At 41.7% G+C, this 27,953-nt stretch overlaps 5 protein-coding genes across 10 annotated transcripts; 1 reads left to right on the forward strand and 4 right to left on the reverse strand.

The window, feature by feature from the left end:
• ctbp1 (C-terminal binding protein 1) lies at positions 1–10,969 on the reverse strand. 4 transcript variants are annotated; one of them, XM_041072584.2, is made up of 11 exons: positions 10,951–10,969; positions 9,661–9,708; positions 9,192–9,336; positions 6,125–6,279; positions 5,813–5,957; positions 5,512–5,718; positions 4,689–4,903; positions 4,321–4,451; positions 4,090–4,217; positions 3,718–3,835; positions 1–3,625 (listed from the first exon to the last, which is right to left on the reverse strand). In XM_041072584.2, the coding sequence occupies exons 3-11, from the start codon at positions 9,250–9,252 to the stop codon at positions 3,442–3,444; spliced, it is 1,344 nt and encodes a 447-aa protein (XP_040928518.1). In that variant the 5' UTR covers positions 9,253–9,336; positions 9,661–9,708; positions 10,951–10,969; the 3' UTR covers positions 1–3,441. The 4 variants fall into 4 exon arrangements, with proteins under 4 accessions (XP_040928518.1, XP_029020448.1, XP_040928519.1 ...); XM_029164615.3 differs by lacking the exon at positions 10,951–10,969 and adding an exon at positions 10,789–10,941; XM_041072585.2 differs by lacking the exon at positions 10,951–10,969 and adding an exon at positions 10,148–10,368.
• A 349-nt stretch (positions 10,970–11,318) lies between these two features.
• On the reverse strand, positions 11,319–16,906 carry LOC114864020 (protein FAM53C-like). Its single transcript, XM_029164617.2, has 5 exons — positions 16,760–16,906; positions 14,672–14,909; positions 14,529–14,589; positions 13,619–14,448; positions 11,319–13,277 (listed from the first exon to the last, which is right to left on the reverse strand). Exons 2-5 carry the CDS (start codon positions 14,753–14,755, stop codon positions 13,020–13,022), a joined length of 1,233 nt encoding a protein of 410 aa, XP_029020450.1. The 5' UTR covers positions 14,756–14,909; positions 16,760–16,906; the 3' UTR covers positions 11,319–13,019.
• Positions 14,940–25,989, forward strand: phykpl (5-phosphohydroxy-L-lysine phospho-lyase). 3 transcript variants are annotated; one of them, XM_029164613.3, is made up of 13 exons: positions 14,940–16,444; positions 17,303–17,392; positions 17,494–17,612; positions 17,711–17,870; positions 17,944–18,018; positions 18,103–18,190; positions 18,273–18,389; positions 18,490–18,572; positions 18,658–18,883; positions 19,159–19,313; positions 19,930–20,019; positions 20,100–20,233; positions 20,354–25,989. In XM_029164613.3, exons 1-13 carry the CDS (start codon positions 16,395–16,397, stop codon positions 20,395–20,397), a joined length of 1,431 nt encoding a protein of 476 aa, XP_029020446.1. In that variant the 5' UTR covers positions 14,940–16,394; the 3' UTR covers positions 20,398–25,989. The 3 variants fall into 3 exon arrangements, with proteins under 3 accessions (XP_029020446.1, XP_029020447.1, XP_055368185.1); XM_029164614.3 differs by having other exon boundaries at positions 14,940–15,993; XM_055512210.1 differs by lacking the exons at positions 17,494–17,612; positions 17,711–17,870.
• hnrnpaba (heterogeneous nuclear ribonucleoprotein A/Ba) lies at positions 21,278–24,306 on the reverse strand. Its single transcript, XM_029164618.3, has 8 exons — positions 24,092–24,306; positions 23,491–23,659; positions 23,246–23,404; positions 23,029–23,160; positions 22,846–22,936; positions 22,581–22,736; positions 22,400–22,485; positions 21,278–21,989 (listed from the first exon to the last, which is right to left on the reverse strand). The coding sequence occupies exons 1-7, from the start codon at positions 24,304–24,306 to the stop codon at positions 22,415–22,417; spliced, it is 993 nt and encodes a 330-aa protein (XP_029020451.1). The 3' UTR covers positions 21,278–21,989; positions 22,400–22,414.
• On the reverse strand, positions 25,946–27,899 carry nme5 (NME/NM23 family member 5). Its single transcript, XM_029164619.3, has 5 exons — positions 27,596–27,899; positions 26,824–27,029; positions 26,448–26,548; positions 26,235–26,353; positions 25,946–26,106 (listed from the first exon to the last, which is right to left on the reverse strand). The coding sequence occupies exons 1-5, from the start codon at positions 27,719–27,721 to the stop codon at positions 26,032–26,034; spliced, it is 627 nt and encodes a 208-aa protein (XP_029020452.1). The 5' UTR covers positions 27,722–27,899; the 3' UTR covers positions 25,946–26,031.
• Positions 27,900–27,953: the final 54 nt, after the last annotated feature.

Here is a 27,953-nt window from a genome sequence, read left to right on the forward strand (position 1 = left end):
TTTAATTTTTAAGATTTTATTAAAATATGTTGTGGAGTTTACCATTGGAAGTTACCGTCACAAACATGATTGTTTCTAATAAAAAAGTAAACAAAAACAAAAATAAAGCTTAAGAGCCTAGTTACAGGAGTTTTTTTTTCCTTTGTTTTTTTTGTTTGTTTTTGCAGTCTGGTGAAAAAAAAAATCACAATGAGTGAGTGGAAAAAAAAAATGTTCACATGTTGTAAAAATACATTTCCCAAATTTAACATTACACACAGTCACGTTCAAACATTCATCCATTCATTCCTTGTTAGATGTCAGTGCCAAAAGAAAGCGAAACAGAATTAAAAGTCAGACCTGTGCACAAAAGGCTGGAACGAGGGGGGAAAGCGGTTTCTAAAAACAAAGCTGCTCTACATTCTGATGCCAGAAAAACTTGGGACATGAGAAAGGACAGAGGGCGACTGCTGGAGGATATGTGTGCATTTGACCCCTGAGAGAGAAAGTGACCGATTCTCAACATTTTCATTTTTTTTTGACAGACCACACCAGTGTCCGCTTCGTCCTGCCCCTCCCAGTCCCACTGAGGCTCTGCCAGCGAAGGAAAAAAAAGGCTTTGGAGCCCCAGAACGGTGGTGGTGGGCGGGAGGTGGGGGCATTCTCACACCCAAGAGTGAAATATCAGCTGTGGCTTTGTGAACAGACACTCTGTGCTTTAAACGCTGCTGGGCTGACTTTAACTATTAAGAGCTAGGAAACAAAAACGGTATTAATGCACAGTAAGAATTCACACTGAATCTGCGTGTTTGTAGAATGAGCTAAAAACTGCTGACACAAGACCAAATGTGGTTCATCGCTAAAAGAGAAATGCAAGGTGCACAGATTGAGGCTTGTCGAGGTGTGGAGCTTTAGGCGGCCTCGACTGTGGCCCTTTTTATCAGCTGTGTTTGTCTCCTGACTTCACCTACTGTGGTCAACTGTATTAAGGCAGTGAGTGGTTCCATGGCGACTTTCTATAACAGCTACTTACAGGGAGAGAATAAGTAAGGCCCAGAGGATATCGGCTGGAAAAGACAGTTGGGATAAGACGAATTTAAAAAAAGAAATTAACTGGAGAGAGGGAACTTGTGTTTTCGCTGAAATGTTTCAGTACAACATGTAGAACACAGACAGCATATCCATAATGAAATCCTACAATTAAACAGAATGGTTTTCATAACAGTGCACAGCTGAACTGAAAGAAACATTTATAATCATCATCAACAGCAAAATTTAAGATTACTATTATGCTCATAATCTGAACTATGGGGGTTATTTTTAAAAATATATACTCATCACGTGACAGGGAAGCCTAGCATCTCAGGACACAGACATGCTCCGTGTCGCTCATAGACTCTGAAGGGGAAACTGTACATCACTGGAAACTGACCACAACAGAAATGGCAACTTGGGTTGAAAACTCTGAAGGGGTGAAAAGGCCAGGGAGCAGAGGAAAACAGCAAGTCCACGCTTTTTTGAAGCCAATAGTACTTCCCCTAAAAATGACCTCACATGCAGTACAGAGAAAACAGCTGGACTTTGATGGGTGGAATACAAACAATACCATATCATACTACTGTTCTAAGAAAAAAAAACAGCAGAGCATGACTTCAATGTGAGTTGTTTCCTTATTTTTCATTAGTTAGTGGAAAAGGTGTTGGTCAAACCACATCAGCTACAGTCTGACAATGGACAGTGTCCACTTTAGGAAAATAAAGGTAAACTGATACGCACTGGTTGTCAAGCCTGAGTAGAGTGACCTATAGTGTACTTCCAAAGATTTTTTGTCAATTTATGTCATGGGGCCCTTTATGTACTATATTATTACTGCTACAATTTAACAACCCTTCTGGTAAAGAATATTAAGTAGTATCTAGAAAATCTGTACAAAAAATAAAAGGGTATGCACGGTACATTCAATATCTGTTACTGAGGTACTAGAAAGGTGCTCCCTTGACACCAGGGCAACAGCGTTAAAGAGTTACTCCTAGGGACTATTCCTTTGGAAAGACAACAGCTTGTTATCATAACAAGGGTGAGGAACAGAGAAACAAACAGACCCACACACACACGCATGTGTACGAATGAACATAAGTACACACAAAAACACACGCACGCACGCGCACACACACCACTGTAATTAACAAAGCCAGCATGCAACTCTGTCCCCTGGCTCCTATAGGGAATCTACCCTCTACTGTCCCCTCATACTTAAAGGAATTGATCGATGCATATTGGATCATGAGCAGATATGAAGGTTTGAAACATGACAGTAGCACAGGAGAGGAAGGTGAGTGCAGGGTGGCAGCGGAGGTTTTATCAAACAATAAGGCGGTTAGTTGATGGCTGGTCACCCATCGTGGACAACTCTAACCTGTAACTGGTGCATGCAGTGCTCTTGCTGTAGCAGTCAGATGGTGCCCTCTGCTGGCGTGACCTTGACATGCTGCTGTTTCTCTGGCAAAGAAAAACGTCTGCGTGCACTATTGTAGGGACACGATTTGTTAAAAATAAGAAAACAAATCCCACATGGTATTCTGACTGCTAGCCTAAGACACCAACCAGCGCTTAACATTTAACGTCTAAGCTATCTGAGGACAAATTAATCCATAAGGGGGACAATACATGTGAAAAGACAAGACTATAGTTAAACCAAACAGCAGTAAAAAGGTGACAAAGGATTTTGAATAGTCATGTGCTCAACAAGCTGATGCCAAGTGCCAGACAAAGCCAAGGTCAAAACTGAGCTGAGGTGAAGCTAGATGTCTAATGGGGAGAACAGGGTGTATTGTTTGGGATTCTCTCTGGTATACTTTAGTACACATTTCCCCCCCATCACAAGACAGGAGAAGGGGATCGAATAAGGAGAGCAGAAAGAGAACGGTAACATGAGCCATCAATGTACAAAAGGGGCTCCAAACTTTCCGACTCTATTCCTCTACTGGTGAAAAGCAGAGGACTACAAGAGGCAGCGGACTGTAAAGCCTCATGGCAGAAATGCTTTTTTTAAAAAACAAACTAAAACATTAACACCTAGAACCACAATAGATCCACTTTCCATTAAAACAGCCAACTACAGAAATAAACCAATCCAATAATTGAATCCTTGAGAACGCAGTTATTGCTGACATTGTTGGGAGTGAAGTAGGAGGGGCATGAAGTGCAGAGGGTAAAATGAGGACTAGGATGGAAGGATGCATGTGTTCTGGAGGGACTGGGTGAGATGGGATATGGGACAGGGTAGCTGTAGATAGGTCACTCCTGGTGAGGTTATGCGATCTGAAAAACAAGACTGCGTAGTTCCACGTCAGGTCAAACCGGTGCTGCCGATGTACTGGAGGGGCTGGGCTGTGACTGACGCTGGGAGGTGGGGGTGAGTTTCCAGAGGTGACGGAATGTGCTGGCTTCAGCAGAAGGGGGCTATTGGTCGGAGGGGATGTCTCTGTCGGCTTCAGCCTTAGTGGGCTGCCCAGGGGAGTGGGCATGAGGAGGGTGGGACACAGGGGTGATGCCATGAGCCAGGGTTCCTGAAACCAGGCTTTCAACCCCTGGTGGTGCTCCTGGGAGACCCCCTGCTGCAACACCAATTATACCAGTAGAAAATCTGAAAGGTAGGAAGAAAATACACAAAAAAGGAATTTTATCTTCAGTACCACCCTAGTGTCCAGTTTCATCTATTTCAGCTTCCCTACACACCTGTAACCAGCTCCATTAAGTTCAGGGTGAACAGTGGCTGCCTCCATGCTAGGCCACTGAGAGGCAGCCATCAGGTATTCCTTATTCACACAGTTTTTCAGACTGTCAGGAATACGTCCTGGGAAAGGAAACAGACCATTACTACTTGATTAATCATAGGTTACGGTTAAGAGTTCACGCACTATATAGCATTCTGCATCAACTAACTGATCTGGGGGAAAAAGAACCTTAACTAGATTCCCATTGATTCTGAAATTACTTTGAAGCCTATTTTGCCCATAACCACATGATGCAGCTACAACAACGTCCATCTCTACAATATATATGGCAATCAGTTTATTTCAGTGGCAGCACAGGTGAAAAGCGGCTTACCGGTGATGGCGCGGCGAACCTCTCTGGCTGCTTCCTCACGAGCTTCCATAGAGGCCTGCTCACTGTACCAGGATGTGTGAGGGGTACAGATTAGATTGGGAGCATCCTTCAGAGGGCCTGTTGAAAAACTGTTAAGAGTGCAAAATGTTATTACATAGGAGTGAAGAGGCTGCCTCAACCTGCACAACTGTTCATGTACATGGGCTGGCGTGGCCCCGGAGTCCGCGTTACCTGAACGGTTCTGTCTCATGGACATCCAGTGCAGCCCCTCGTATCCGCCCCTCTTTCAGAGCCTGAGCTAACGCTTTCTCATCCACTAGGCCCCCTCTTGAAGTGTTTACCAGGAAGGCTCCCTGTCGCATCTGTATCAAACAGCAATGGTTTAATCAAACTCCACACAGCAATAGAAGGAGAACAACAAATGTGAAACAGTTTTGAAGATGTCAAAAAAATACAGTAAGAGAAGTAGCAGATTTCATTTGAGGTTAATTATGACATGAACCAAGAGGAACTCAAATTACACATTAGCTTAGCGCAGAACTAACAATGCTGCTTTGACATTCAATATGAAATTTGTACCTAGAGTGCATCCTACCCACCTGTTTGATGGTGAAGTCATTAATAAGGTGATGGTTGTGCTCGTTGAGGCTGCAGTGCAGAGATACACAGTCTGAGTGAATGAGCAGGTCCTGCAGGGTGGCCATACGCTGCAGGCCCAGTGAACGCTCCACACCGTCGGGCAAATAGGGGTCATAGAAGATCACGCCAAAACCAAAGGCTTTGGCCCGCAGAGCTACTGCTTGGCCAACACGGCCTGCAATAAAAAGACACAAGAAGCTTATTAACTGTCACTATGCTGCTCCTATTGGACCCAGAACAGAAATGATAAACATTAAATGGGTCCAACAGCGTATTATTTCAGTGACCAGCACCTGTGGATTAAACCAATCCCTCAATGCACTTCAGCTAATTAGGTTTAATTATAATTAAGACAAACATAATGAGATTACAGGCTCTGCTGAAATATTTAGCTATATATAATAATATAATACCATCTGAAGCCTTGCTTTATGCTTCCTACGGAGATTTAGTGTAAATTCCTATCAGCAGTTGTAAACATCCATAATTACTTCACTGAAGATTTTTAGCTCTGCTACCTGATTATTTGCTTGATGTTCAGATCATACTCAAACCCAACCACCTACCTCTCAGCATACTTGAATGCTGTTTGGATATAAAGTTTCAAAACAGAACTGTCTTGTTCAGCAGGGTCAGCTATCTTTTTCTATAATGACCCAGTTACTTCTACAGAACAGTCTACAGCACCTGCTACAGTGTCACAGAGCAAGAATGACAAGACTAGTGTTTGTAAGTGTGCTTCAGGTGCAACAGATCTAGACACCTCTGTCCAGGCTCACTCACCCAGGCCAATAATGCCCAGTGTCTCGCCACGGATACGAGCAGCACCACCAGCCACCTCCCTAATCTGCTCCACACTAGACGCTCGGGTTCCCTCCCTGAGGGCTTGGTGCATCCATGTGACTCGTCTGTATAAGTTGAGGATCAGACATAATGAAGTGTCTGCTGTCTCTTCCACTGAGGCTGCCGGCACGTTACAAACAGCAATACCTGCAATGATGGGATAAAACAAATGAATCAATAAGATGGGGATCAATGACAAACCCTTTCATTAAAAATCAACTGTTGTCCCAGGTTAGCTCACCGAGCTCAGCAGCTGCTTTGACATCAACATTGTCAAAGCCTGAGCCAATCCTGACAATTACACGAAGGCCTTTGAACTTTTCCAAGTCATCTCTGGACAGAGTGATGGTGTGATACAGCAGGGCAGCCACCGCCTCATTTAGCACCTAGCAGATTATGTAAATTCACTGAATATTTAATCACATTAGGTTAACATTTTAAACATAATGGATTTATGTACAAAAGCATTTAATTAAATGACAGCATTTGTCCCTTGTCGGCATTGATTGAAGTGAATGGAGAGGTTCCGGTAAGCATGGTGGGGGTGCGGTACCTTCTCATGAATCTCTTGTGTGGACTGGGCATCACAAAAGGCCACTGTGGCTACATCTTTTAGGATGGGCATTTCCACAGTACAGTCACGCCCGTCCAGCAGGGCCACCAGTGGCCGAGGATGCATGGGCCCGTTTAGGATTGGGGGTCGGATACCTGAAGACACAAGCAAAAAAAAAAAACAAAAAAAAAAAAAACACCTTGATGACAGTTGCTTATGAGCAATAAATAAAAGGCCAACATCACAAAACAGGACAAAAAAAACTACCTAAAAATAAAAATGTCCGAAGTCGCAAAAAGGGCCATTTATTTATTTATTTTTGTCACGTCATTCGTACCAACGTGTCAGCTATTACTGCTGACTTTGTTATACATAGCTACTGACAGTTGGTGTTTTAGAATAAGGAACAAGTCAGGTTGAACTGAAGATCACTTTGCAAGTCATCACAGACTTCCCCTGCCCACATGGCTCAAGTTCAAAAGAGCAGCACTCTTAATAGACTCACTTCCGCCCCTTTTCTAGCACCATCATTCACTAGCATCTGACCAGGATTCTTAGAAATGGGATTTGTTTTATGGCTACAAAACAAATGCATGACTTGATTTGTGAGAACGTACAGATATCATTGAAAGCCTAGTAAATTAATGCCCCCCTAGCTGTTCAGAAATGTCATTTTAAAGAGGTATCGCCTTAGATTGCCCAAAAAAGCAGAGCACTTCTGAAAAACTGATAATCCTGGGAACTTGATCTGGCTACTGTATGAGCACAGCGTAGGCAGAAATGAGGGGGCTGGGATGGAAAAGACATGGGGCGGGGTCTGGCAACTGGGGGAAGGGTGGAGAAAACTGTGGGGTCTCAGAAAGGAGGTGGTGGGGATTCAAGAGGGGTAGGAGTCATGACCTAAATTTTCCCATCTGGAAGAGTGTCTTCACAATTTTGTTTTTTTTTACCAATTCCTAAAAACATGAACCTTTTTGATAAATAGGATTCATGTGCACCAGCGTCACTTACAACTAAGAAACAAAGAAAAGGCTGCTCGCCAAAACCAAACAAATGGCATAAATACATACATGTCACCTCTTTAACTGCTCATTAGTGTTAAACTAGGGGAAATAGATGTAAATGCATATACTGTTGCTTGCTCTTTGCTAGCATTGCTTTTCCCGTGCCCCTTTCTGTGTCCGCAGCTTGAAGCATGACCCGACTCCACACACACACACACACACACACACACACACACACACACACACACACACACACACACACACACACACACACACACACACACACACACACACACACCAGTGCTGAATGTCTTGTCCCCGCTGCATGACAGGTGTGTGTGCATCACACGGGGTGGGGGAGCACGTCTAGTTGGAACATTTACTTGGACAGAGGGCAGAAGTAATAGTGAGACTGCAGGGGAAGGCAGGGAAAGCGAGCTAGTAGCCAAATGTAGAAAAACAAATATTTGTGAACTCTTCCTCGGAAGTCTGCATGAGCGCACATGTACAAACACACACAGAAAAGGCTGCAGTGCGGGATCCGTTTAAATGGTACAATGTACTACACTCCATTTAGCAGCGTGAGGCACATTCATAGCATATGGCACAAAAATGCTAACGGGCCTACTGCAACGTGTTTATGGCACAAAGAGTCTCTTGGAGCGTAGAAAACCCATAACGGGTTGATCACAAAGACCCAATGTGAAAACGCAGTGCTGGAAACGCACATGTAGCCCTTCCACACAGAGCAATTTGAGTAAAGGAGGCTAGCATAGCCAAGGCCCACGAAGAACAGGCATGGCTGCACACACAATACAATTCATTCAGTGATTCATTCATTCTCCCTCCCTCCTCTCCCTTTCTTTCCCCCCACTCCCTCCTCCTTTTTTTCTCCCTCTGGCCGCAGTTGGAGGAATAAGAGGTGAGGGGGGAGGGGCAGCGAACGATGATAATGCAGCAGCGCTACTCCACCCAGACGCAGCTAAACGCAGACACACACACATACACACTCGGGCTCAGTTCCTTCTTAACGGCTACACCAGTCCGCCGTGAACAGAGAAGCGAAGCTACACGCGCGCGAAGCTGCACCCCACCCAAAACCCCGCGCAGCCCCGCAACACCGTTAGGAAACAGAAAGAAAAACAAGCAAGAACAGAAAAGACTCGAGGATCAGGCCTAACCTTGCATTATGAAGTCTGTCAGTCTGTCTTCCTCTCTCTCCTGCCTCGCTCGCTCTCTCTCTACAGCTCTTTTCTCCCTCCCTCTCTGTCAGCTAGCTCTTGGCTGGCTGGATCCCAGCTGTCATCCACGCCCAGCCTCTCACCCACGCCCAGCCTCCAATCACGCGCGGCGCCATTGAGGGCCAGCCAACCAGCACTAACCTCATTAGCATAGCCGGGGCTAAGACGGGGCGGTTTGGGCTGTTGTCGTTTTTTAAAGAGACAGCTGGTTTGTTTCCCTGGAGCTGCGGCCACGACCCTTCACCTTGTCCTCTCTCTCCCTCACCCGTCTCCAGAGACCAGCGCAGGCTGTTCCCTCCATTTTAGTGCGACGTCGTTACGTATCTCCATCATCTACCTTCCACTCTAATCCGACTCCAAAATATTTTTTTTATTTAAAAAAAAAAAAAATCTGTGCAACTTTATATGCGTATATACCTATAAATAAATTGTAAATTCCTTGCATACAACATTAACAAAGAGGCACATTTTAACCAGTTAGGCCACATTGCACCATGAAGTGAAAAATACAGCAGAAAAAATAATTGCAAAACATTAGGATTATATAAAGGACTATATAAAATTATGATTATAAAAAAAAACTACCCAAATATATATTAATTTTTGAAAACAAATATGTGACACAGTTGGTGTGTATGTGTGGAGACAACTTATCGCTATCATGAACTGGACCGAGTTCCATACATCAACATTTTAATGCCTAAACTAAAACTTATAACTTATCCCAATATTTTGTATAACTAATATTATACAACATATTACAAAATTTTACAATACAAAATCTTACTTATACTTTTTGTAAAGGTATTTATCAAATCTTACCCTCGCAAATACGGTCAAGTCTCTGCCGCTTGACCTGTTTGTGCTTGTCCATCAGAGCCATAGACCAAGCAATCTGAACCTGGGGCAGAAGAACAGATCCAAGTGCTACGGAGCTCCCTTAAAAACAATGTCCACCTAGTTTCACCTGCACAGAAAAGTGTGAAGCAGCTCAAACATAACATACTTGTTCATTTTTCTTCAATAGTGACTTGTTTTAATGTTCTGAATAATAAACTGTAGGGAAAAAAAAATAATTAAAATTAATACAGATAAATTAGGATGGACCACTCTTATTTTGGAATAGGTCTCCACAGTTAACTATGGATGAAAACATAATTAAAAACAATAACACAAACAGAAATTACTTAAAATAACTGATTAAACAAAAACTTCCATTATTTTAAAAAACTATTTAAAATATGTCATTATTCATATTGGTTCCGTTTCTACACCAGAGACCCACACTCACCCAGAGAACAATGTCGTTGTACCAGTCAGGTTGACAACGTAGTTTACACTGTAAACAATGAAAAGGTACATTGGCTTTAGAGATGGCAATGTCATAGTGTGTTTTACTTCGGTTGGCCTTTTGACTGGAAACAAATACACTGGGCAGTAAAAATATTAACATAACATAAATTCAGTGTCGTAACCAACGTATTTGAACTAATTGTTTAGCTAGTTCATTTAACTCGTTTTAAACTGCCGCAAACTGGAAATTTCTCAACCACCTATCTTTAAAATTTTATCGTTTTCTGGCGAATACGTATTGCAAGTCTCTAATAATGGTGTCAAACTTTTGACCAACTTTTCTTTAGCTTACAACACACCACCGTTAAACACCAGCATCACCCGTTGAGGTTACTTGACCATTCCGGTTAGTATGTTATTGATTAATTAGCTAAAGTTAAACATAATGGTTAGCTTTGAGAGCCACTCGATAACAGTCAAGTTACCGTTAGCGTGAAGTTGCTAGCCTGTGGTGCTAATTCGTGTGAGAGTAGTTGGGACAGCTGCAATGAATGGTAGATACAAACACGTTCCGTATAAAAACTACGGCCGTTTAGCTCGGTTTAAATGGCAAATTCCAATTACAAATAGCATTGTGTTTGTTCTGAAGTCGCTACCTGAGCTAAGGCTAACTAAACACATAGCATATCAGCTAGCTAGCTAGTTAGCAGATGTGGACAAGCTAACACAAACATTTGATGACTTTAAGTCACCATCACTTTAATGGAATTACAATCGGTAACTCGATCATACACAGAGTTGTGTTATTTCGTCCCCGTCGACATGCGGGTTTGTCACAACAAGCCATTTCCACGGCTACACATGCGAGGCGTTTGTAGCATTGCTAAAGCTAGCTAGCAGAGCCGTTAACTAGTGTGCCGCTGAGTGTGTGGGAGAGAAGCAGCGGAGGGGGAGCCCATTTCGTCCGATTTGTTATCGGCGAGTGGCGCTACAATGTGAAATACCTGACCCAGAACCATATAAAATTATTTCTACAGGGAAAGGCAAACAATCCACATGAATGGCTTTAAGCAACGCTACTTTAAAATTCAGTGATCGAACTTTGCAAAAATGGTCAATTATTTACCCCAAAAAAACTCTTTCAAGAGTGCTGAGACAGTGTGCGTGCGTCGGTGCTGTTCCCTCTCTCCCGATCGCCATGAAATTAGACAAAAGAGGAAGTGGCTTGTTGGTGGGGGGGTCCGACTGTTTGCAAAAAGTAACAGTGGACTGGGAGGAGCGCCCTCACCTTCCACGGCGGAACGGCTATCTTAACATCCGACACCATACGCAGGGCTGCTCCACCTAACAGTCTACTGTGGCGCTGTCATAATAAACTTTAAAAGACGACTTTTAAACTATTGGTTATTTTTTTTAAACTTGTGTTCGTTTCGTTGTTGAGGCTGTAAGTTATAATAGTAGTTGCGATCACAATAATAGTTATTCCCCATGCATTAAACAATAGTTGTGTTCATAAATAACTTTTATAATACATTACAAATACACATTTTTATGCGACATCAATTCAATACCAAAACTCTCCAGTAGGGGTCAGGATACCCTAAAATCTAATGCACCCTGACTTGACGGGCAGCATTTTAAATAAAGAGCAGACACTTTTCGAAAAAAATCTATTAAATTTTATTTGTACATTGGTTGTGCAACAAGAATATTTCCATCTGAAAACACATTAATACGTATTTCTCTAAGGCCACCAACTCATCAGAATTCGTACCAGTCACTGTACAGTATATTCCGCCCAGCATTCATACAGTTTTTCAGTTCACTACAATAGTGCGTGTCACCTGTTCAAAATCATCTCAATTACCACAACAGGACACTGCAAAAATGTCTGGCTGAAAAATAAGGTCAACAACTCTGTATTACAACCTTAAGGCATGGTCAGTTTACAGGGGAAATAAAAAAAAAAAAGTACAGAGTATACTTGAAACATACACACTATTGTTTCAGCTATGAGCTATAAATTGTAACCCCTAACCCTTTGTTGACTGATTGCTACTTTGAAAGGAACAAGAAAATAACTGGAGAAAAGCAGTAAAAGCAGGTCATTATTAGGATGTGAGGTATTTAAAGGAACTGCAGTGAAATACTGAAATATCTTTTTTAACCAAGAACTGACCATCTAAGTATAACGTATTATGTTTGTGCTCCTTTATCTTTTTAACCTTTACATGGCAACGTTAAACCCAGCTTCACTAGTTCACATACATTCATGTTTAAAACAATTTACAGCAGTAACTGCTGGAGTGATGAGAAATGCTGACCCTCCGACCACTAGATTAAACCACGGGATTCCATTGCATATTCAAATGATTAGAGGAAAAAAAAAAACTACAAGGATTCTGGTTGCTAGGCGTGGGCAAAAAACTACATAGTTTACATTTTTCCCCCAAAAATACTAAAAAATAAAATGTTAAAATTTGCATATTCAGCAATAGGGTTTTTTGACAAGTCACAAAAAACATCTCAAATGAGTGTCAATTTTAATGTCAGTGGCCTGAATTCTTTGTCAACAAAGATAAACATTGAGTGGATTCAGTAGCACTTGCCCAGTCTGATCACATATCTGTCATTTATGCTCAACTGCATGGAGAACCACTAGAAACAACTTCTGCAGTAGGTAACGAAATGTTGTTGGGAGCAATATTTGTCATAGGGCCATGTACTGTGTGGTTATGTTTGTACTACATGTGGTTGAACATATTCGATTTATATTTCCACATTTTGTTTTGCAAATCACACACACAACCAGCACCACCAGCCTTGTATTTGTAGGGACACGTGTGTTTCTCACCTAATGAGAGAAATACAAAAGTGTATGCAAAGGATATCGCATCTTAATATTTCAGCAGTTATTTTTTTTTTTTATATAATCTCAAAAAACTATGAGACTATACAATATGGCCAAGCAGTTTGCATTATTTCAGTATATAATGCTATTTTAAAATGATGTGAGAATAGTAAGATGCATACCAACAATTAGGGTTAAAAAAAGAATTGCATCAATGAGATATTTGTCAAATATGCACTCATGCACATATCCGTGGGGTACAGTGGGTTTCTGAACAGGCAGGCACCATGACATTTCTTCGATTCTTTTGTTGAATAGTGAACTACCTCGAATAACAGTTATGAAATTGCAATTTGATATAAGCTCCTAATTGCTGGGTTTTTGATTATAAAATCTGGACATGAGCCGTATGAGGGCAGCAGGTTCCCAAAGGAGAGCACAAAGCGTACAGGTGTGCTTAACATTGTTAGGAATGCAGTAATAACACTAGAAGTACCACAAACTGTTCAGTTTTCTTCTATTAGGTTCAAGTCCAGGTCTGTGCAGTCCCTTTCAAAAATAACTTTTTGTCCTCCATCTAATATATTCCTTTTTCTTTCTTCATCATCATCATCATCATCATCTTCATCACTTTCACTTAATGGCCCAATGCTAGCTCGGCCCAGAAAGTCTGCAGGGGAGAAGGTTGAGTGCTGCTCTGCCTGGTAGGACACAGGAACTATGCAGCTTCCTGTGTCACACATTGGGCTCTCACGATTACCAATCTACAAAAAGGAGAAATAGCAGGTGTCATGTTGAAATGTATTAGTACAAATCCACTCAAAGCATTAATGTCAGTCAATGTTTAAAATAATAATTCTTGATAACAAATTCCAAACACAAATTGAGATTTTAAGTTCAGCATTACATAATTTAATCGTCTTGTAATTAACATCAATCTTTACTAAGACAAATCAGCTCGTTTGTTCAGGCAAATAACAGGAATGCATTTTTGCTAACAACCTATGAATGCTTGTTTACCATTTTTGCATATTTCAGTGAAATAAGGAACAAGATAAACCTGTAAATTCTCTACAATGTTCACCAGCCCACTGAACTTTCTCACCTGTGTCATCTTGCTAAAGTCCAGCCCTGGTCTCATGCACGGCAGAACATCTGCATCATGGCGTCTCTTCAAGCGAGGCTTGCGCATGTCACAGGGCTGAGAGTGGCACCGTGGCAGCGCTGGGTGCAGGTCGCGCCTAGAAGAGGATGGCGTACTGCAGACTGAAGTAGGTGATTGAGACAGGGCTGGATGCTCTATGCCAGAACAACCAAATGACAGAGCAGAGGCGGGAATGGGTTGTGCTGGCAGGATAACAGACGCATCCTGAATGTGCACAGGCGAAAGGGAAAAACGTCGCTGCAGCAATGAGTGGGAAATCAGTGGGGCCGGTGAGGAGGAGCAGGAAGAAGGGGTGGCAAAGGTGGCAGAGCAGGCACCTTTTAGTCTGTCACAAGGGTCCCACTGGAAGCTCCATGGTAATGGGGAATCAGAGGATAGTGCCAAGCTAAAGAAGGTAGGGCTAGAAGATGAGTGTAAAGATGAAGAGGTAAAGGATGAACTTGGACCACAAAGTGGCAAAGAGCTAGCTGCAGAACCTGAACTAGACACTCCTCCACTCTGGCAACCACGTTTCACTGGGATCCAAACCTTCGATGCACTAGGATGCCAGCTGGTGCGGCATTGAGACAGGTCCTCTGGAACAGAGAGAGACCGGCAATGGCGTTTTGGAGGTGGGGGTGGAGGGGAGCTTTGGAGGGCCTCATCTGTGAAGGAAACCACTGTTCTTTGCAGAGGGTGTCCAGAGTGGGAATGCGGCCATAGGGGTTCAAGTTCACAGGAATTCTGCAGAAAGGTAGCTTTGGATGATTGGCGTATAGTCGAGCTACTTTCTGAAAAATGCCAAAAGATATCGATGAGAAACATTTTTAATAGTTAACTGTAAATGCTGCATGCAATTTGATCAACTTGCCTTTTGTTGGAACACAAGTGCTACATGAGACAGTAGGACTGGAGCCAACTGCAGGCAATGACTGAAACAGAAAAAAAACAAGTTAAATTCATTTCAGGTTATTCATGGAAAATCTGCTATCTGAAAGTTAGCATCCAACTCACCGCTTTCACACTAAATGAGAAAGCCTTGTGACAAGGTTCTTCCAAACTCTGTTTTCGGAGCTGCTCTGTGATAAGAGTCACCATAATTGTAGGTACAGTCCAGGCAAAGACAAGATTTACTGAGGGCAGTGGAACTTGTAATAGTCAGAATCTTGGCATGGTTTGTGGTGTCCCCTCTACACCTCAACCAGCCAGATCGACCAACTTTCTCACTATGCCGACATTGTCTTTACACCACCTAGAGGGAAAGATGGGAAGGGATCTGTATGAACCAATCACACATTGTATACTGAACATAAACCACTGTCTTAAATTATATTGTAAGTTTTGTTTTTCTAAAAAGTTTTTTTTACTTAACAATGTGCTACAATTGTTACAGGTTGTTTGCATTGTATAGGAAAATGTACTGGCCTCATTTCTATTAGACCCAGACTTCATCAGATAAAAGGCAGAAACAGAAGTTCATGATCACAATGGAATAAAAGAGCACATGGGCATGGAGACACCAAACAAAGACAGTTCATCATCCACTGTCAATATTTCTTACAGGGTGTGCAAACATTAATGTAACTTTAAATTAAGCTTGAGCAGTTTCAAGTTAAAAACCCTCCTAAGGCTCAAGAATGATGGCATGGAAATCAAAGCTGGGAGGATCCAAGAAACTGAAATAAGAAGAGTAGTGAAGAGAATGGAAGGGGGAGGGAGAAACAAAAAGGAAAAGGATGGGGGAAGTGAGTGAAAAATGAATGGGGCTAGGGGTTGGAAGCATGCCTTAGTATCTTTGAAAGAAGGACAAAAGAACACTGACCAGGTCTCATGGGCTTATATTACCAAGGCAAGACCAGAATTAAGTTATGTATCCAGAGAGAGCAGAACCACAAACCAGAGTGCATGCCCACATTATATTACTCCTATAGTTTCCATTGTGTTCTAGTATCACACAGAGCCAGAGTTTAAAATAACGGTCACTGCATCCTCTATATATCTTCAAACATGCACTTCAAAATTGACAAGTGCACAAAAAGCACACGTTAAACTAAGAAATATGCAAACTTTATCTCTTGTATGAATATGCAACATAGTCATTGCTCTACTTTGTAAAAATAAGTACCTAAAACGTTTACTTAATGCTGACACCATACCAGACATAGGTGCAGCCATGCGTTTTAACTCCTGCACTAATTAGACTGTGTCCAAACTGCTGGGCCTTCTGGGCCTTCTTCCTTATGGCAAACATGGTGCTACTCTGTTAGCTTGCTTCCACATGCCAGAAGACAGGCTACTTCACCAGCACAGGGGCACAGGCTAAACCTCATCCCGTGGTAGCTACCACTTACTCACTTCTAAGACTAGACAGAACTACACCAAAACCGTTTATAACCGGCAAACTTAAAACTTTTACTTTCAAAAACAGGCCTACAAACTTTAGTGTTGCCAATTAATTTGCTGCTGCTACTAATACTACTGCGTTATTCCCAGTATGACAAGCAATATATACTTAGATTTAAGGTTTAGATTTAATTCCTGTGCTTTGACCAAGTAATTCTAACTACCAAAGGCTCCACGTGCAGATCAGAAAAAGCAAAAAACAAAAAAAAAAACAAGTTTCAGTCAGTGTTGAGCAGATCATTCTCATGGCTGCCTAAAACAATTATGTCATCTTATTTAAAATCCAGCACGTTATCAGCTACGCTAACATCTGGAGAACCGATTGCAGCGCAAAATGGGAAGAAATGCGGACAGCAACTTCAGCAACTTCAGCTATTCTGTCGAGTATGTAACAAGCTAGCTGAGCGCACGATGCAGCCCCTTGAGCACCAGGTTATTAGCCGCTTGTGTTAGCTACAGTAGGTGTCAGGATAACAAGTGCCATAACTAACGTCACTAGCATTACTTCGCCTACAATTACGGTTTGCCATTGCTAATAAAGTATTATTGCACCCGGTTATAGCCATGGTCATGGTATGAAAAAATGTGGTAATACAACATTTAAAACATAGGTCGATAGTGTATAACAGAGTTGTAGCGTTAGCTTGGTTGCGCAGGCTCCTTGCATGCTAGCATGCTACAGCTGTCCTGATGTATTACCTGCATTCGATGGTTCCTAAGCAACCGAAGCTGCACACAGCGCAACGCTTGGTGAGCGGTTTAGCGGAGAATTTATAGCCTTCGGACGATACCAAGATAGAGGGAGCGCAAAAACAATGTCTCGCCATTCGAAATAAGACGAACCTTCGCGATACGTGCATAGTATCTGGATCTCCAGTGTGTTGTTTTATTTTTATGTTCCCCACACACATTGAATCGTTGTGTCATGTTTTAAGCTTATATGAGACGCCTCTGTCCCGTTAACAGCCCCATAGTTAGGTCCTTCTAAATAAAGCCACAGCGAAGAAATTAGCGAATAATTTTATTTTTTTGCTACACCTTGTTAACGCGTTTTAACGCATAATGAAATGTAACTAAATTAATTTAATGTCTGTATAGTTAAGAAAATGCTTCAAGCTAACATTAATTGAGCCAGCCATTGAGGCATGCGCAGTGGACGCCTGCACCAGCCACAAAAACAGTTCCATAAAGCACTGGACTGTAAACTACTGTTACTCCTCCTTTTTGTGTTACTTTTTGTAGTTACACACGGAAAGGCCAACAAGACATAATCATGGCGTCACGTGGACTTAAGAAAGAAGAAACTCTCGCAATGAGAGAAAGATTAATTGGGTATGTGCAACTTTTAGTGCCTAATTTCTTGTTTTCGTGGTGCTAGCTAAAACACCTTGTGCACAAAGTACGCTGACACGGTGTCATTCCTTCGGTTATAGGCAGTCTTGTAGACTCTTTTATTCAGATGACCCTGTAAAAATTGTACGAGCAAGAGGACAATATCTGTTCGATGAAAATGGCAAACGTTATCTGGACTGCATTAGTAACGTTCACCACGGTAAAGCATTCATGAGCCAGTATTTAGTTCACATTCAGTCTAAATTACACCCCTGTCTCCCAAGTCATCAGCGAATAATGTAACTTTTTTTTTTGCAGTGGGTCATTGTCACCCAAGTATTACAAAGGCTGCTGTAGCACAAATGGACCTCCTGAACACAAATACTAGATTCCTTCATGACAATATAGTAATGTATGCAGACCGCCTGGCTGCCACCTTGCCTGACAAACTGTGCGTCTTCTACTTTGTTAATTCTGGGTAAGTAGTGGTGTATGTTACACATATACCTTCACAGAACACTGATTTTACTTTACGTTTTCTCTTCTTGCAGTTCGGAGGCCAATGATCTTGCCCTGCGCTTGGCACGGCAGTACACCCAACATGAGGATGTCATAGTGCTTGACCAGTAAGTAATTTCACCTAATGCCATACACCACCGACTGATGACACACTTGTTTATGAATTACAATGAACTGTTTTTTTATACTAGTGCATACCATGGGCATCTAGTGTCCCTCATCGACATTAGTCCTTACAAGTTCCGGAAATTGGCGGGACAAAAAGAATGGGTTCATGTGGTTTGTAAATGCCTACAGCCATTTTTACACTGCTGACCAACAGTAGAGTTCTGCCTATCTGAAAGTTGTTTCATCCTCATAGGCACCTCTACCAGATGTCTACAGAGGCAAATTCAGAGAGAATCACCCTGAGCCGGGCCAAGCGTATGCTGATGCTGTAAAGGACCTAATAGAGGATGTGCACAGGAAAGGCCGTAAGGTAATCTTTTAGTATTATTACATGGAATCAAAATAAAATCTGTATACGTCAAGAATCAGAATAAACATTACCAGTACATAACCTTTACATTATTATATAGGTATCTGCCATCTTTGTTGAATCGTTGCCAAGTGTTGGAGGGCAAATTATATTACCTGAGGGATACTCCTCTAAAGTTGCAGAGTAAGCACTAACTCAGTTTTTTCATATTCTTTTCACTCATGTACAACAGTGATGACATGGCACATATTTCTCGTAATCTTCACAGATATGTGCACTCAGCCGGTGGAGTGTTTGTGGCAGATGAGGTGCAGACTGGTTTTGGACGTGTGGGAAGTCACTTCTGGGCATTCCAGCTGCAGGGAGAGGGTTTCTGCCCGGATATTGTGACGATGGGCAAACCTATGGGCAATGGGCACCCTGTGGCATGTGTGGCAACCACCGTAGAGATAGCTGGAGCTTTCACAGCTAATACAGTGGAGTACTTCAATACGGTAAGTTTGCATTGAGGATTTTTTTAAGATTAGCACCTAGGATTGTCTGTGTAATTATCCATTGATTTGTGTCATACAATAGCCTCAGTGTTTTAATCACTGTGCTCCCGCTGAAGCAATATTCATTGAAGTATTATTACTAAGCCTATGTCATTAAGGATGGAATAGTGCAAGAATTATTAAATGATGGCTTCTTCGTCTATGGCTATATCTTCTGTGGATAATTTAAATTTAAAACTTCTTGCCTAATAGATGACATCATTTCTTCGTCACAGTTTGGAGGGAACCCAGTTTCATGTGCAATTGGCCTGGCAGTTCTTGATGTAATAGAGCAAGAGGACCTAAGAGGAAATGCTATGAGGGTGGGAGCCCATCTTAAAGAGTTGTTTAAAAAGATGCAAACAAGACATGAATTAATCGGTGATGTCAGGTAAGAATATACTGATATAATCCTAATATATATATATATATATATATATATATATATATATATATATATATATATATATATATATATATATATATATATATATATATATATATATATATATATATATATATATATATATATATATGTTCATGAACCCAATAAAAATACATTCATTTAGCAAATTAGACCTCAATATTAACATCTGTCTAGCAAGGTGTGCTAGACAGATGTATTTATAACTGGTAAGTCGGTATGTAAGACACCTTTAATAACATTGGCCACAGTGCGGCACCTGGGGAGCAATTGCGAAGTGTCTTACTCAAGAACATACTTGGTGCTCTGGTGAGCTTGAACCTGGGACTTTTCACTCCCGAAGCCAACGCTCTACCAACTGAGCCACCAAGCACCTTTTTAAAATTATGTTAGTATATTTAAGAACTCATACATTGCAGCATATATTATGACATAAAGAGTGTTACACAAGTGTTACTAACAACTTTAATAGTATGTTCTGCCATTCATTTTAATTACTTTAAAAAATCTTGCTTGTATAATACATTAGCACCCTGTCTCAGTCTTTCAGGGAGTGCTAAAATGTTTTCTTTTTTTTCCTTAGAGGTGTAGGACTGTTCATAGGAGTTGAGCTAGTTACAGAGAGAGGGAAGAAGACTCCTGCGACAAAAACAGCTGCACACATAATCAAGAGGTATGTCAGCAGTGCAAGTTTGAATAGTAGCATTTCTGGTCAACTAGATGTATCTAGAACTCTGATTTTACTTATTATAGGCTGAAAGAAGAGGATCTAATCTGTGTGAGTACAGATGGCCCCTGGGACAATGTGTTGAAGCTTAAACCGCCCATGTGCTTCACTGTGGAGAATGCAGAACTGGTAGCGCAATGTTTTGATCGCATCCTCACAGGTTAATTGCGCAAACTTCACACTGCAGCAGTTCGCTGTTTTCAACACAAATACTAATCTAAAAGCTGTGGAAGATTTCATATATAGAGAACTTCACACATTTTCCTTCCTATTCTTACAGATATGAAAGCCAATGACCTCAAACTGGACAAGGAAGACATCTAAGGTTTCTCAAACCTGTAGAAAAACTTTTAATTGCATCAGAAATCGTCAAATGGTCACATTCATAAAATTCAGAGGTAGAACGACTGTACTTGAGGTTCAGTAGATCAAACAAGTTCATTCATGTTTCTTGACAGAACATGTTGCCGCTTTTCACTCAACACTGACCAATGTTGCTTTTTGAAATATATTTCATAATTTCTGTCTGGTGGACACCACCTTCGTTCTATCAGCTAAAATTAAATTAAACACAGGCAGTCTCAAAGTGAGAACCATATGTGGTGAATGACTATTTAGGGACGACTGCTCAGATTGGTTTGTAGCTTGCGTCTACTAAACAGTAAAAATACTGTAGATCTATCTCTCCAGGTGTTAAATGGAATCAATGCTGTAAGCTTTAGAGGTATAAAACCAACGGAATGAGCTTAATTATATGTACATATGTAAAGTGGTACCAGCTACAGCACACTTAACCACCTGGGAGAAGACTGATGTGAGATTACTGGAAAATAGTATTTAAATAATCATGGTGCTAATGAACCACTTTAATCCTCAATGTTTATCTATTCACAGCAGCATTAAAAATAATTTTCCCTAACAGTAATCAGCAACATGTTCTCATTACACACTATGGTTGAAATATTCACTTACCAGACCACTAACTCTAAGTCCTGGACACATTCACAATAATGCTCAAGTATTGCTAGTGGGGTGGGTATTAAGACTCAGGCAGTTATCCTGCAGGTAGTGAAGTATTCCCCCACAGCTTCCCAAAGAGGCATCCGTAGCGATGTTAATATTACTCATGACAAAAACAAGCAAGCCATTTAACAGTACAAAACATTTAACATTAACTTTACAAATAATAACAAAAAGATCCATGTGTAATATAAACCAAAATTTTATTTCTACCAATTTGCTCAAGACACTAGAGGAATGAGTTTCCAGTGAGAGAGGGGGTACCCTCTTACATTAACAGGCTTGCGTTCAGTTGAATAACACTAGTAAAGCCACTTAAAATTGTAGACATGATGGGGGAAGAAACTCTTTAAAAGCCAAAAGAATAATAATAAAAAAAAGATGCTGGTTGTCCTCGTCTACTAGGCCATCTGCAAACATTCACTTGACACGTTTACAATGAACCCTTTGATTACGTTAAATCCCTTAATTTACCTCACCCCACATCTGAAGCCATGCAACTCGCATCCAACACTCAGTACGGGAGAAAATAACTAAAAATCTAGAAACACCAAAAAAAAGGAAAAAAAGCAAAATTGTTTTATTTGAGAGCTTTAAAAGCTCCTTTATCCTGCTGTCTGTAAATCCAGTAGACATGTAAAAATACAACCATACAATACATTAGTTTCAAAAAGGTACCAAAAAGTACAGTAAAAATAACACTTCCATCAGTGGAAATGTAAATGACACAAAACAATATAAAATAAAATGTGGAAAAGTGACATTTGCTTCCCCAGTTCCTCACTTGTTCTGTACAAATGGAGCATGAGTCCAAATTTCTGCCAACTCCAAAGGAAAAGCCAGAGCCCATGTTCGCTGTGGTCAGACCATGGATCTCTTTCTTATTTACTTTAGACCTTAAGAGAAAAACACGGTGCTTAACATTACTGAGAATAAACCAATTACGGCATGCAGTTACACAAAGACAGACAGGTGTAGAATGAGTCTGACAGGTCAGTGAATGAAAAGACACACGGTTTTGGGGGGGGGGGGGGGGGGGGGGGGGGGGTGTGAAACGGTCCCTACTTCAATTCTCAACTACCACCAACTCAACCTTTATTGATCAAGTAGTGCGTTTTACAGATGCAGCTTGAGATGGCCAACAAGTGGAATGGATTTGTCTTTAATGACCAGAGACCCCACAGCATGGCTTACCCTGACCCCACCTCAATGAATTTTAAGTAGATGGAGATTGTCGGGAATTCAAAAAGGCACTAATGGTTACAGCTATGTTCTCACACTACCACGGATGATGCAAAATGCATACCTGCACTATGTGTGATCAGTATGGCTTGTAGCTACTCTGGTGGCCTCCACGTCTTGGAGTTTTCCCATAGCTTGTATTGCCCTGGTCTGGAGGACAAGAGAAAAAGGGACTGAGTTCTTCTGTACAACGAGGACGACCAAGATAATAAAGTTTTTCGTTCCTGGGGGCACTTATCGCTTACTGTAATCGTAGCCACCCCCATAGCCGTAATAACCAGCAGAGTAGTCATAGTTGCCATAGCCGCCATATCCATAGCCTTGCTGTCCGTAGCCATAGTTCTGGTTGTATCCCTGGTTCCAGTAGTTGTTGTAGCCTTGATTCCAGTTCTGGCCCTGGCCTAGCAACAACAGTAAAGCGTTTGTCACACCTCTCCAGCACACGCAACCCAGGCCAACCCAAGTGTGGGCTGAAAGATGTGCCACTATACAACGAAAGCCCATGCTTACCTCCACGACCCCTGCCACGTCCCCCGTATCCGCGTGCACCGTACTGCTGCTGCTGGTAGACCTCTTTGGGTTGGGCAATTTTGATTTCACACTGGAACATCACAAGAGCACATTAAATTAGTGTGAGAGTTCAATATGGTAAATTTTCCACAACTGTATTTGGAATGTATCACATGTCATTACCTTGCTTCCACCAACATTATGGTATTTCTTCTCCATAACCTTCTTGACGGGAGCCTCGTCCTTGTATGTGATGAACACAAATCCCCTTCTTTTTTCTGTCTTTGGGTCTTGTGGAAGCTCAATAGTCTCAATCTGTGCCAGAAGAAAAACACTTTAATGCAAACATTGTTACAACCAAGTGCCTTAACACCACGACAAAACCCAGCAAACTACATACCTCTCCGAACGTCCCAAAGTACTCCTGAATCACTTCCTTTGAGGTGTCAGGGTTAAGACCTCCAACAAAGATTTTCTTGACTGGATCCTTCTTCATGGCCATAGCCTTCTTAGGGTCGATTTGTCGGCCATCTAGCCTGTGCTCCTTTTGTTCAAGAACCTTAAAGTAAAAGCCAACAATAGAACTTTAAAATTTGAGCCTTACTGTAAACGCATCAATCTCCATTCAGCCGTCTGCCCACTCACCTTGTCTACACTGGCGGCATCTTTAAAAAGAATGAAGCCAAAGCCCCTTGACCGTCCTGTCTGCTGGTCCATCTTTATGGTACAGTCTGTCACTTCACCAAATTTGGAAAAGTAATCCTTGAGGTCCTTCTTGCTCGTGTCCCAGCTGAGTCCACCAACGAACATTTTCCTAATCACAAAAAGGGAGCAAAAGTGCACGTTTAGCATGCAGGTCAATATTAACGGCTCCAGCCCTATAGCCATGGCTGTGGGGGCTGGGATGTTTGTTGCACGGAGGGGAGTGGGGGGTATAATTGTACACACTGTTCCAAAACATCTGTTGACCTAGTGACTTGGAAGACATGCTACAGTTGCTGTAGCTTAGCGAGCATTTACAACACTAACTAAATGCAAGGAAAATCCCTATGGCCCGAGCGCGCACTCCTCCTACGTAGCCGCTACGGGGTAGATGTGATCCCTGCTCCGGCGCCCATCCCCCCTCCGCTCTGCACATGGCGCCAACAAAGGCCGGTTGAACAAAGAAACACGGGAAATGCACGGCTGCGCGGTCTAAATGGCGACTGCGCGAGCGGAACGCAGCGGAGTGTGGGTCCAAGCTCACCCCGCATCCTCCTCTCCTTTGCTGGCGTCGATCTGACCGCCCTCCGTTCCGCCGTTTTGCGAGCCCTCGTCCTCGTCGGGCCCCGCGCCCTCTCCGCTGTCATCCACGGCGCAGCCATCGTTGCCCTCCTCGGCGAGCCCGGCTCCGTTAAAATCGTCGTCGACTTCGTGGCCGTTCTCCGAGGTCTCCATATACTGCTGCTCTATCTCAGACATGTTGCACTGTTACACCTGAGCCCCAAGGGAAAGAATAAAATAATTAATCCCGCTGATTATATAATCCGTTATGCCGTGCATGCATCGCCATTTACATGGTGCCCATAGGTGAATATCCCACCATTTTGGCAAACGCGATCGGGCTTCATACATTCATGGAAAACCGCGTTTGTCAGCGAGTGGCAAAATGGCAGCCAAGTAGCGCTTACTTACACAAGACAGTGACTAAAGTACGTTTGTGCGAGCGATTACATGAAGCGTAGCCATCTGTATCGCACTGATAAACCAACCTACACTGTGCGACTCATATTCGTTACGTAATGCGGAGGCCGAGCTAGCGGCGCCCTGGGCCTCTATTTGCAAGTCAATTCCGATGTTTAACTTGCATCTACTTCAAAAATACTAAAACCAAAACACTGACAACAACATTTCCGCGACAATACATAGGCATAAGGCATGACTAAAGAAGTAGAAAAGCCGGCTTACTGGTCACACAACCGGAGAGCTCTCTTCAAGATGGATTCTCCCACACGACGACAACTCGTGGTTGGTTTTTTTAGAACCGGCAGGAAAAAAGCGACGTTTCTGCGCACAAGCCATCTGATTGAACGAACCGCGCTGCCAATCACAGCGTCGGCCAATTACATGCGCGGCATCTTCTTTTCACAGAAGAGGTCTCCGCCCCAGTACACAGGAAGGACCTCAGAAAACCTCTTGTGTTTCGTGAAAGTGCGTTTGTTCGGTGGTCGTACAGGTCATTTCTGCGCATTTAAAGACGGGGGTTGCAGCTGCTGCTGTGTCCTTTGGAATAGGGTTTATCTGGTTTATTCTCAGACTTTAACAGCTCTGCACTGCACATCAGTGACTCTGACAAAAACATACACGAAAGCAACAGGAGGAACAGACACGTTTGTGCGAAATTGAACGACATAATGTCCAGAATGTACAACACAGCATGTTTGAATGCTTATTACCGGTAGACAAACACATCAGCTCTAATCATGTTGCTGTTATGTCATCAGTGTCCACTGCACTACGATCCAGTCGCGAAGTCTATTTTAAAGCTGCTGATTTGTTGTTTTTCAATGCTATTATTTTAAAGTGTGTGGTTCTGTGGACTTGTTAAGCTTTTCAGTCTAGATTTCTGACTCCACTAATAACATCGACATGAGCCATCAAATAATACATATCAAGTATGTTATTATAGAGTTTTAACTAAGCCTTATTTTGTTGGGTTTAATACAGTTTTATAAGAAATGTGTGGTCATCTTCTGTCACATTTTCCAGACAGGAAAGTGTTGAGACATTATGAAATTAGCTGCTATGTTCTGGTCAGATTCACCACCAAACTGATTTGTTAAATACCTGCATATTTATTTAACAGCTAACAAATAGTTTCCTTATGTTTTGTGATGTTTCAATAATATACTATACTATACTATATTATCTCTCTAGTAATTTCTTACTTGTTAAAAAAACATTCTAGTGCCACAAATGATGCAGTGTTGATGTAATTGTTACAACTAAGTTGTTCTTTTAATATAAATTTGGGCTTATTTTCTTTTCTATTTAAGCTTTGAATTAGATCACATCCTTAATTCTACGAATCTGCTAAGTTTATCATGAAGCAAACAACAAGTGGCGCTGGTTACTTTATTATAGTATTAAAGACATAAAAAGACATGGTTTGCCATCATTTATTCTACTCTTGTTTCTCCTGATATTCTATTCCACAATGGCTGCTTCACATACTTGTGGTTTGTCTGGAGTGTTTTTGATCAGCCAATCAGCAAGCCAAATCTATTGAAAGCAAAAATACAGACAGGTAAACAAAACAAAACAGCCACCTAATATTGACAGCACTAAAAACTGTCAATGAAGGAAACAAGTGTCCAAGTGTCCAAGTGCATCTCAAACTATATACTTACACATGGATTGTGTGGCTTATGCTTGCAGAGCTCAGTGAGTCCACGTAGTAGCGTTGGGTTGACATACCGGCTCAGGTATTGCTCGGTTTCTTCTTTTGAAGGAAAGGGCTCGATTACAGCTGCAGGGAAGAAGAATGCTCAGTACAGAGTAAATGTTCAACACAACTGTATGTTCAACATTTCTGTGTGTGTATTACATACAGAATTACATACAGTTTGGGAACATGAATTTGATCTCCCGAACAGCTGCATGAAAAGAGTCACTGCCATGGACAGCGTTTTTCAAGTCGGATGTGCCATATTTTGCCCTAATGCTGGAGAAAAACTACATTTATAGTTTTGAAGAACATAAACGTCTACCTTTCATGAAAACAACAAGCAAGTCACAGAATGACATACGTTTACAAAGGAAGGTGAACGTTATACTGGACTTTGTCATAAATTATCATAATTCTAAACTCTAACTTCTGTATGTTAAGTTAGATACAGGACTAGGCAGAACATAAACATGTATAAAGACAGCATACTATAAAAATAACTAACAACACAAGGAGAGTCTGAATGAACACCTTCAAATGGACAGACTCACCATTCTGGATGAGTTTCTTTAGCCTTGGTGCTGTTGACAGGTCCCATGATGGACTTCCAGTAGTCAATAGCATTTTCACGAGCCAGAGTCAGGGCAACGACAGGCCCAGAGCTCATGAAGGCCGTCAAGGTGGGAAACAACAGCTTTCCATAGTGGTCAGCGTAGAAGTCGCTGCATTGCTCCGGACTGAGCTGCAGCTTCCGCTTCTGCCACAGGGATGAAGTTGGGACATTTTAGTGAAAAGTGCGGAGATAACTGGAGCAAATGTACTGGACTGGAATTTATGTTTCTCAAACTTCCAAGAAATTGAACCATATTAGAAATTTACTTCGGTGATTTGCACCAGGCGAAAAGAAAAATTCACACAATCCAAGGACGTATGGTTCAAGAATCTTTGTTGAACAAAAGAAAAAATGAATTGCTTAATTCTACTACTCTTTCTACATTTCTTAAACACATATTTTTTTCGATCTTTGATTTGTTAGACGTATTGGCCACGCCATTATCAGCGCCACCTTGTGGCCAAAATATATTACGTTAAAATGTATACAACAAAACGTTTTTTTAGGATATCACTCCAACTGATATCGTAAGGAATAGTTTACCATAATATAAACACTTACCGCATAAATACATGGTTGGATCACACACACCGTTAACCAACTCAATACAGCCTAACGGATGCATCAGATAACTTAAACCTACCTACACCGGTAACGTTACATACGTCCGTACCTCTGTTTTACACAGTCAGCCTTGAGTGTTAACTCACCTGCAAAATGATGAAGCCCGATTTTAAGATAATGTCCTCAATCTCCTCAGCTTTGTCGATGGCGTCTGGTTTAATCAGAGCCAGTGTTCTTTCCACATAAATTCGACAATTTGAAGTCTCGTTCATCTCTGAATGACGAATTACTCAAAACCTTAAGCTTAATGTCGCTGGGCAGTAACTAGCTTCAACAAACAATGTGCAGCAATATGCAGTTCATTTAAATGGCATTGTCAATTCGTTACTTGTTTGAGTCACTACTTCATCCACAGGATGTCTATACTCACGTTGCTAGGATACCAGTAGCCACGTACGGCAAAGCAAGTAGGACAATTCTAACGCACACGCGCCACTAAGTTCA

Source organism: Betta splendens, chromosome 10 (assembly GCF_900634795.4).
Source record: "Betta splendens chromosome 10, fBetSpl5.4, whole genome shotgun sequence".
In the NCBI taxonomy this organism is placed as follows: domain Eukaryota; kingdom Metazoa; phylum Chordata; class Actinopteri; order Anabantiformes; family Osphronemidae; genus Betta; species Betta splendens.

Coding starts and splice junctions, on each gene's coding strand:
- phykpl (XM_029164613.3), top strand. CDS start 16,395: ATGGGAAGAAATGCGGACAGCAACTTCAGCAACTTCAGCTATTCTGTC. Junction 18,019..18,102: donor GATGTCATAGTGCTTGACCA/GTAAGTAATTTC, acceptor TTTTTATACTAG/TGCATACCATGGGCATCTAG. Junction 18,573..18,657: donor TACTCCTCTAAAGTTGCAGA/GTAAGCACTAAC, acceptor TAATCTTCACAG/ATATGTGCACTCAGCCGGTG.
- hnrnpaba (XM_029164618.3), bottom strand. CDS start 24,306: ATGTCTGAGATAGAGCAGCAGTATATGGAGACCTCGGAGAACGGCCAC. Junction 22,937..23,028: donor ATAATGTTGGTGGAAGCAAG/GTAATGACATGT, acceptor GTGATGTTCCAG/TGTGAAATCAAAATTGCCCA. Junction 22,486..22,580: donor TGGGGGTGGCTACGATTACA/GTAAGCGATAAG, acceptor CTTGTCCTCCAG/ACCAGGGCAATACAAGCTAT.
- nme5 (XM_029164619.3), bottom strand. CDS start 27,721: ATGAACGAGACTTCAAATTGTCGAATTTATGTGGAAAGAACACTGGCT. Junction 27,030..27,595: donor CGGGCTTCATCATTTTGCAG/GTGAGTTAACAC, acceptor TCCCTGTGGCAG/AAGCGGAAGCTGCAGCTCAG. Junction 26,107..26,234: donor ATAAGCCACACAATCCATGT/GTAAGTATATAG, acceptor TGCTTTCAATAG/ATTTGGCTTGCTGATTGGCT.
- LOC114864020 (XM_029164617.2), bottom strand. CDS start 14,755: ATGGTGACTCTTATCACAGAGCAGCTCCGAAAACAGAGTTTGGAAGAA. Junction 14,590..14,671: donor TCTCATTTAGTGTGAAAGCG/GTGAGTTGGATG, acceptor TTTCTGTTTCAG/TCATTGCCTGCAGTTGGCTC. Junction 13,278..13,618: donor ACTTTAGCAAGATGACACAG/GTGAGAAAGTTC, acceptor TCCTTTTTGTAG/ATTGGTAATCGTGAGAGCCC.
- ctbp1 (XM_041072584.2), bottom strand. CDS start 9,252: ATGGCTCTGATGGACAAGCACAAACAGGTCAAGCGGCAGAGACTTGAC. Junction 4,904..5,511: donor ACTGGGCATTATTGGCCTGG/GTGAGTGAGCCT, acceptor TTTTTATTGCAG/GCCGTGTTGGCCAAGCAGTA. Junction 3,626..3,717: donor CTTAATGGAGCTGGTTACAG/GTGTGTAGGGAA, acceptor CCTACCTTTCAG/ATTTTCTACTGGTATAATTG.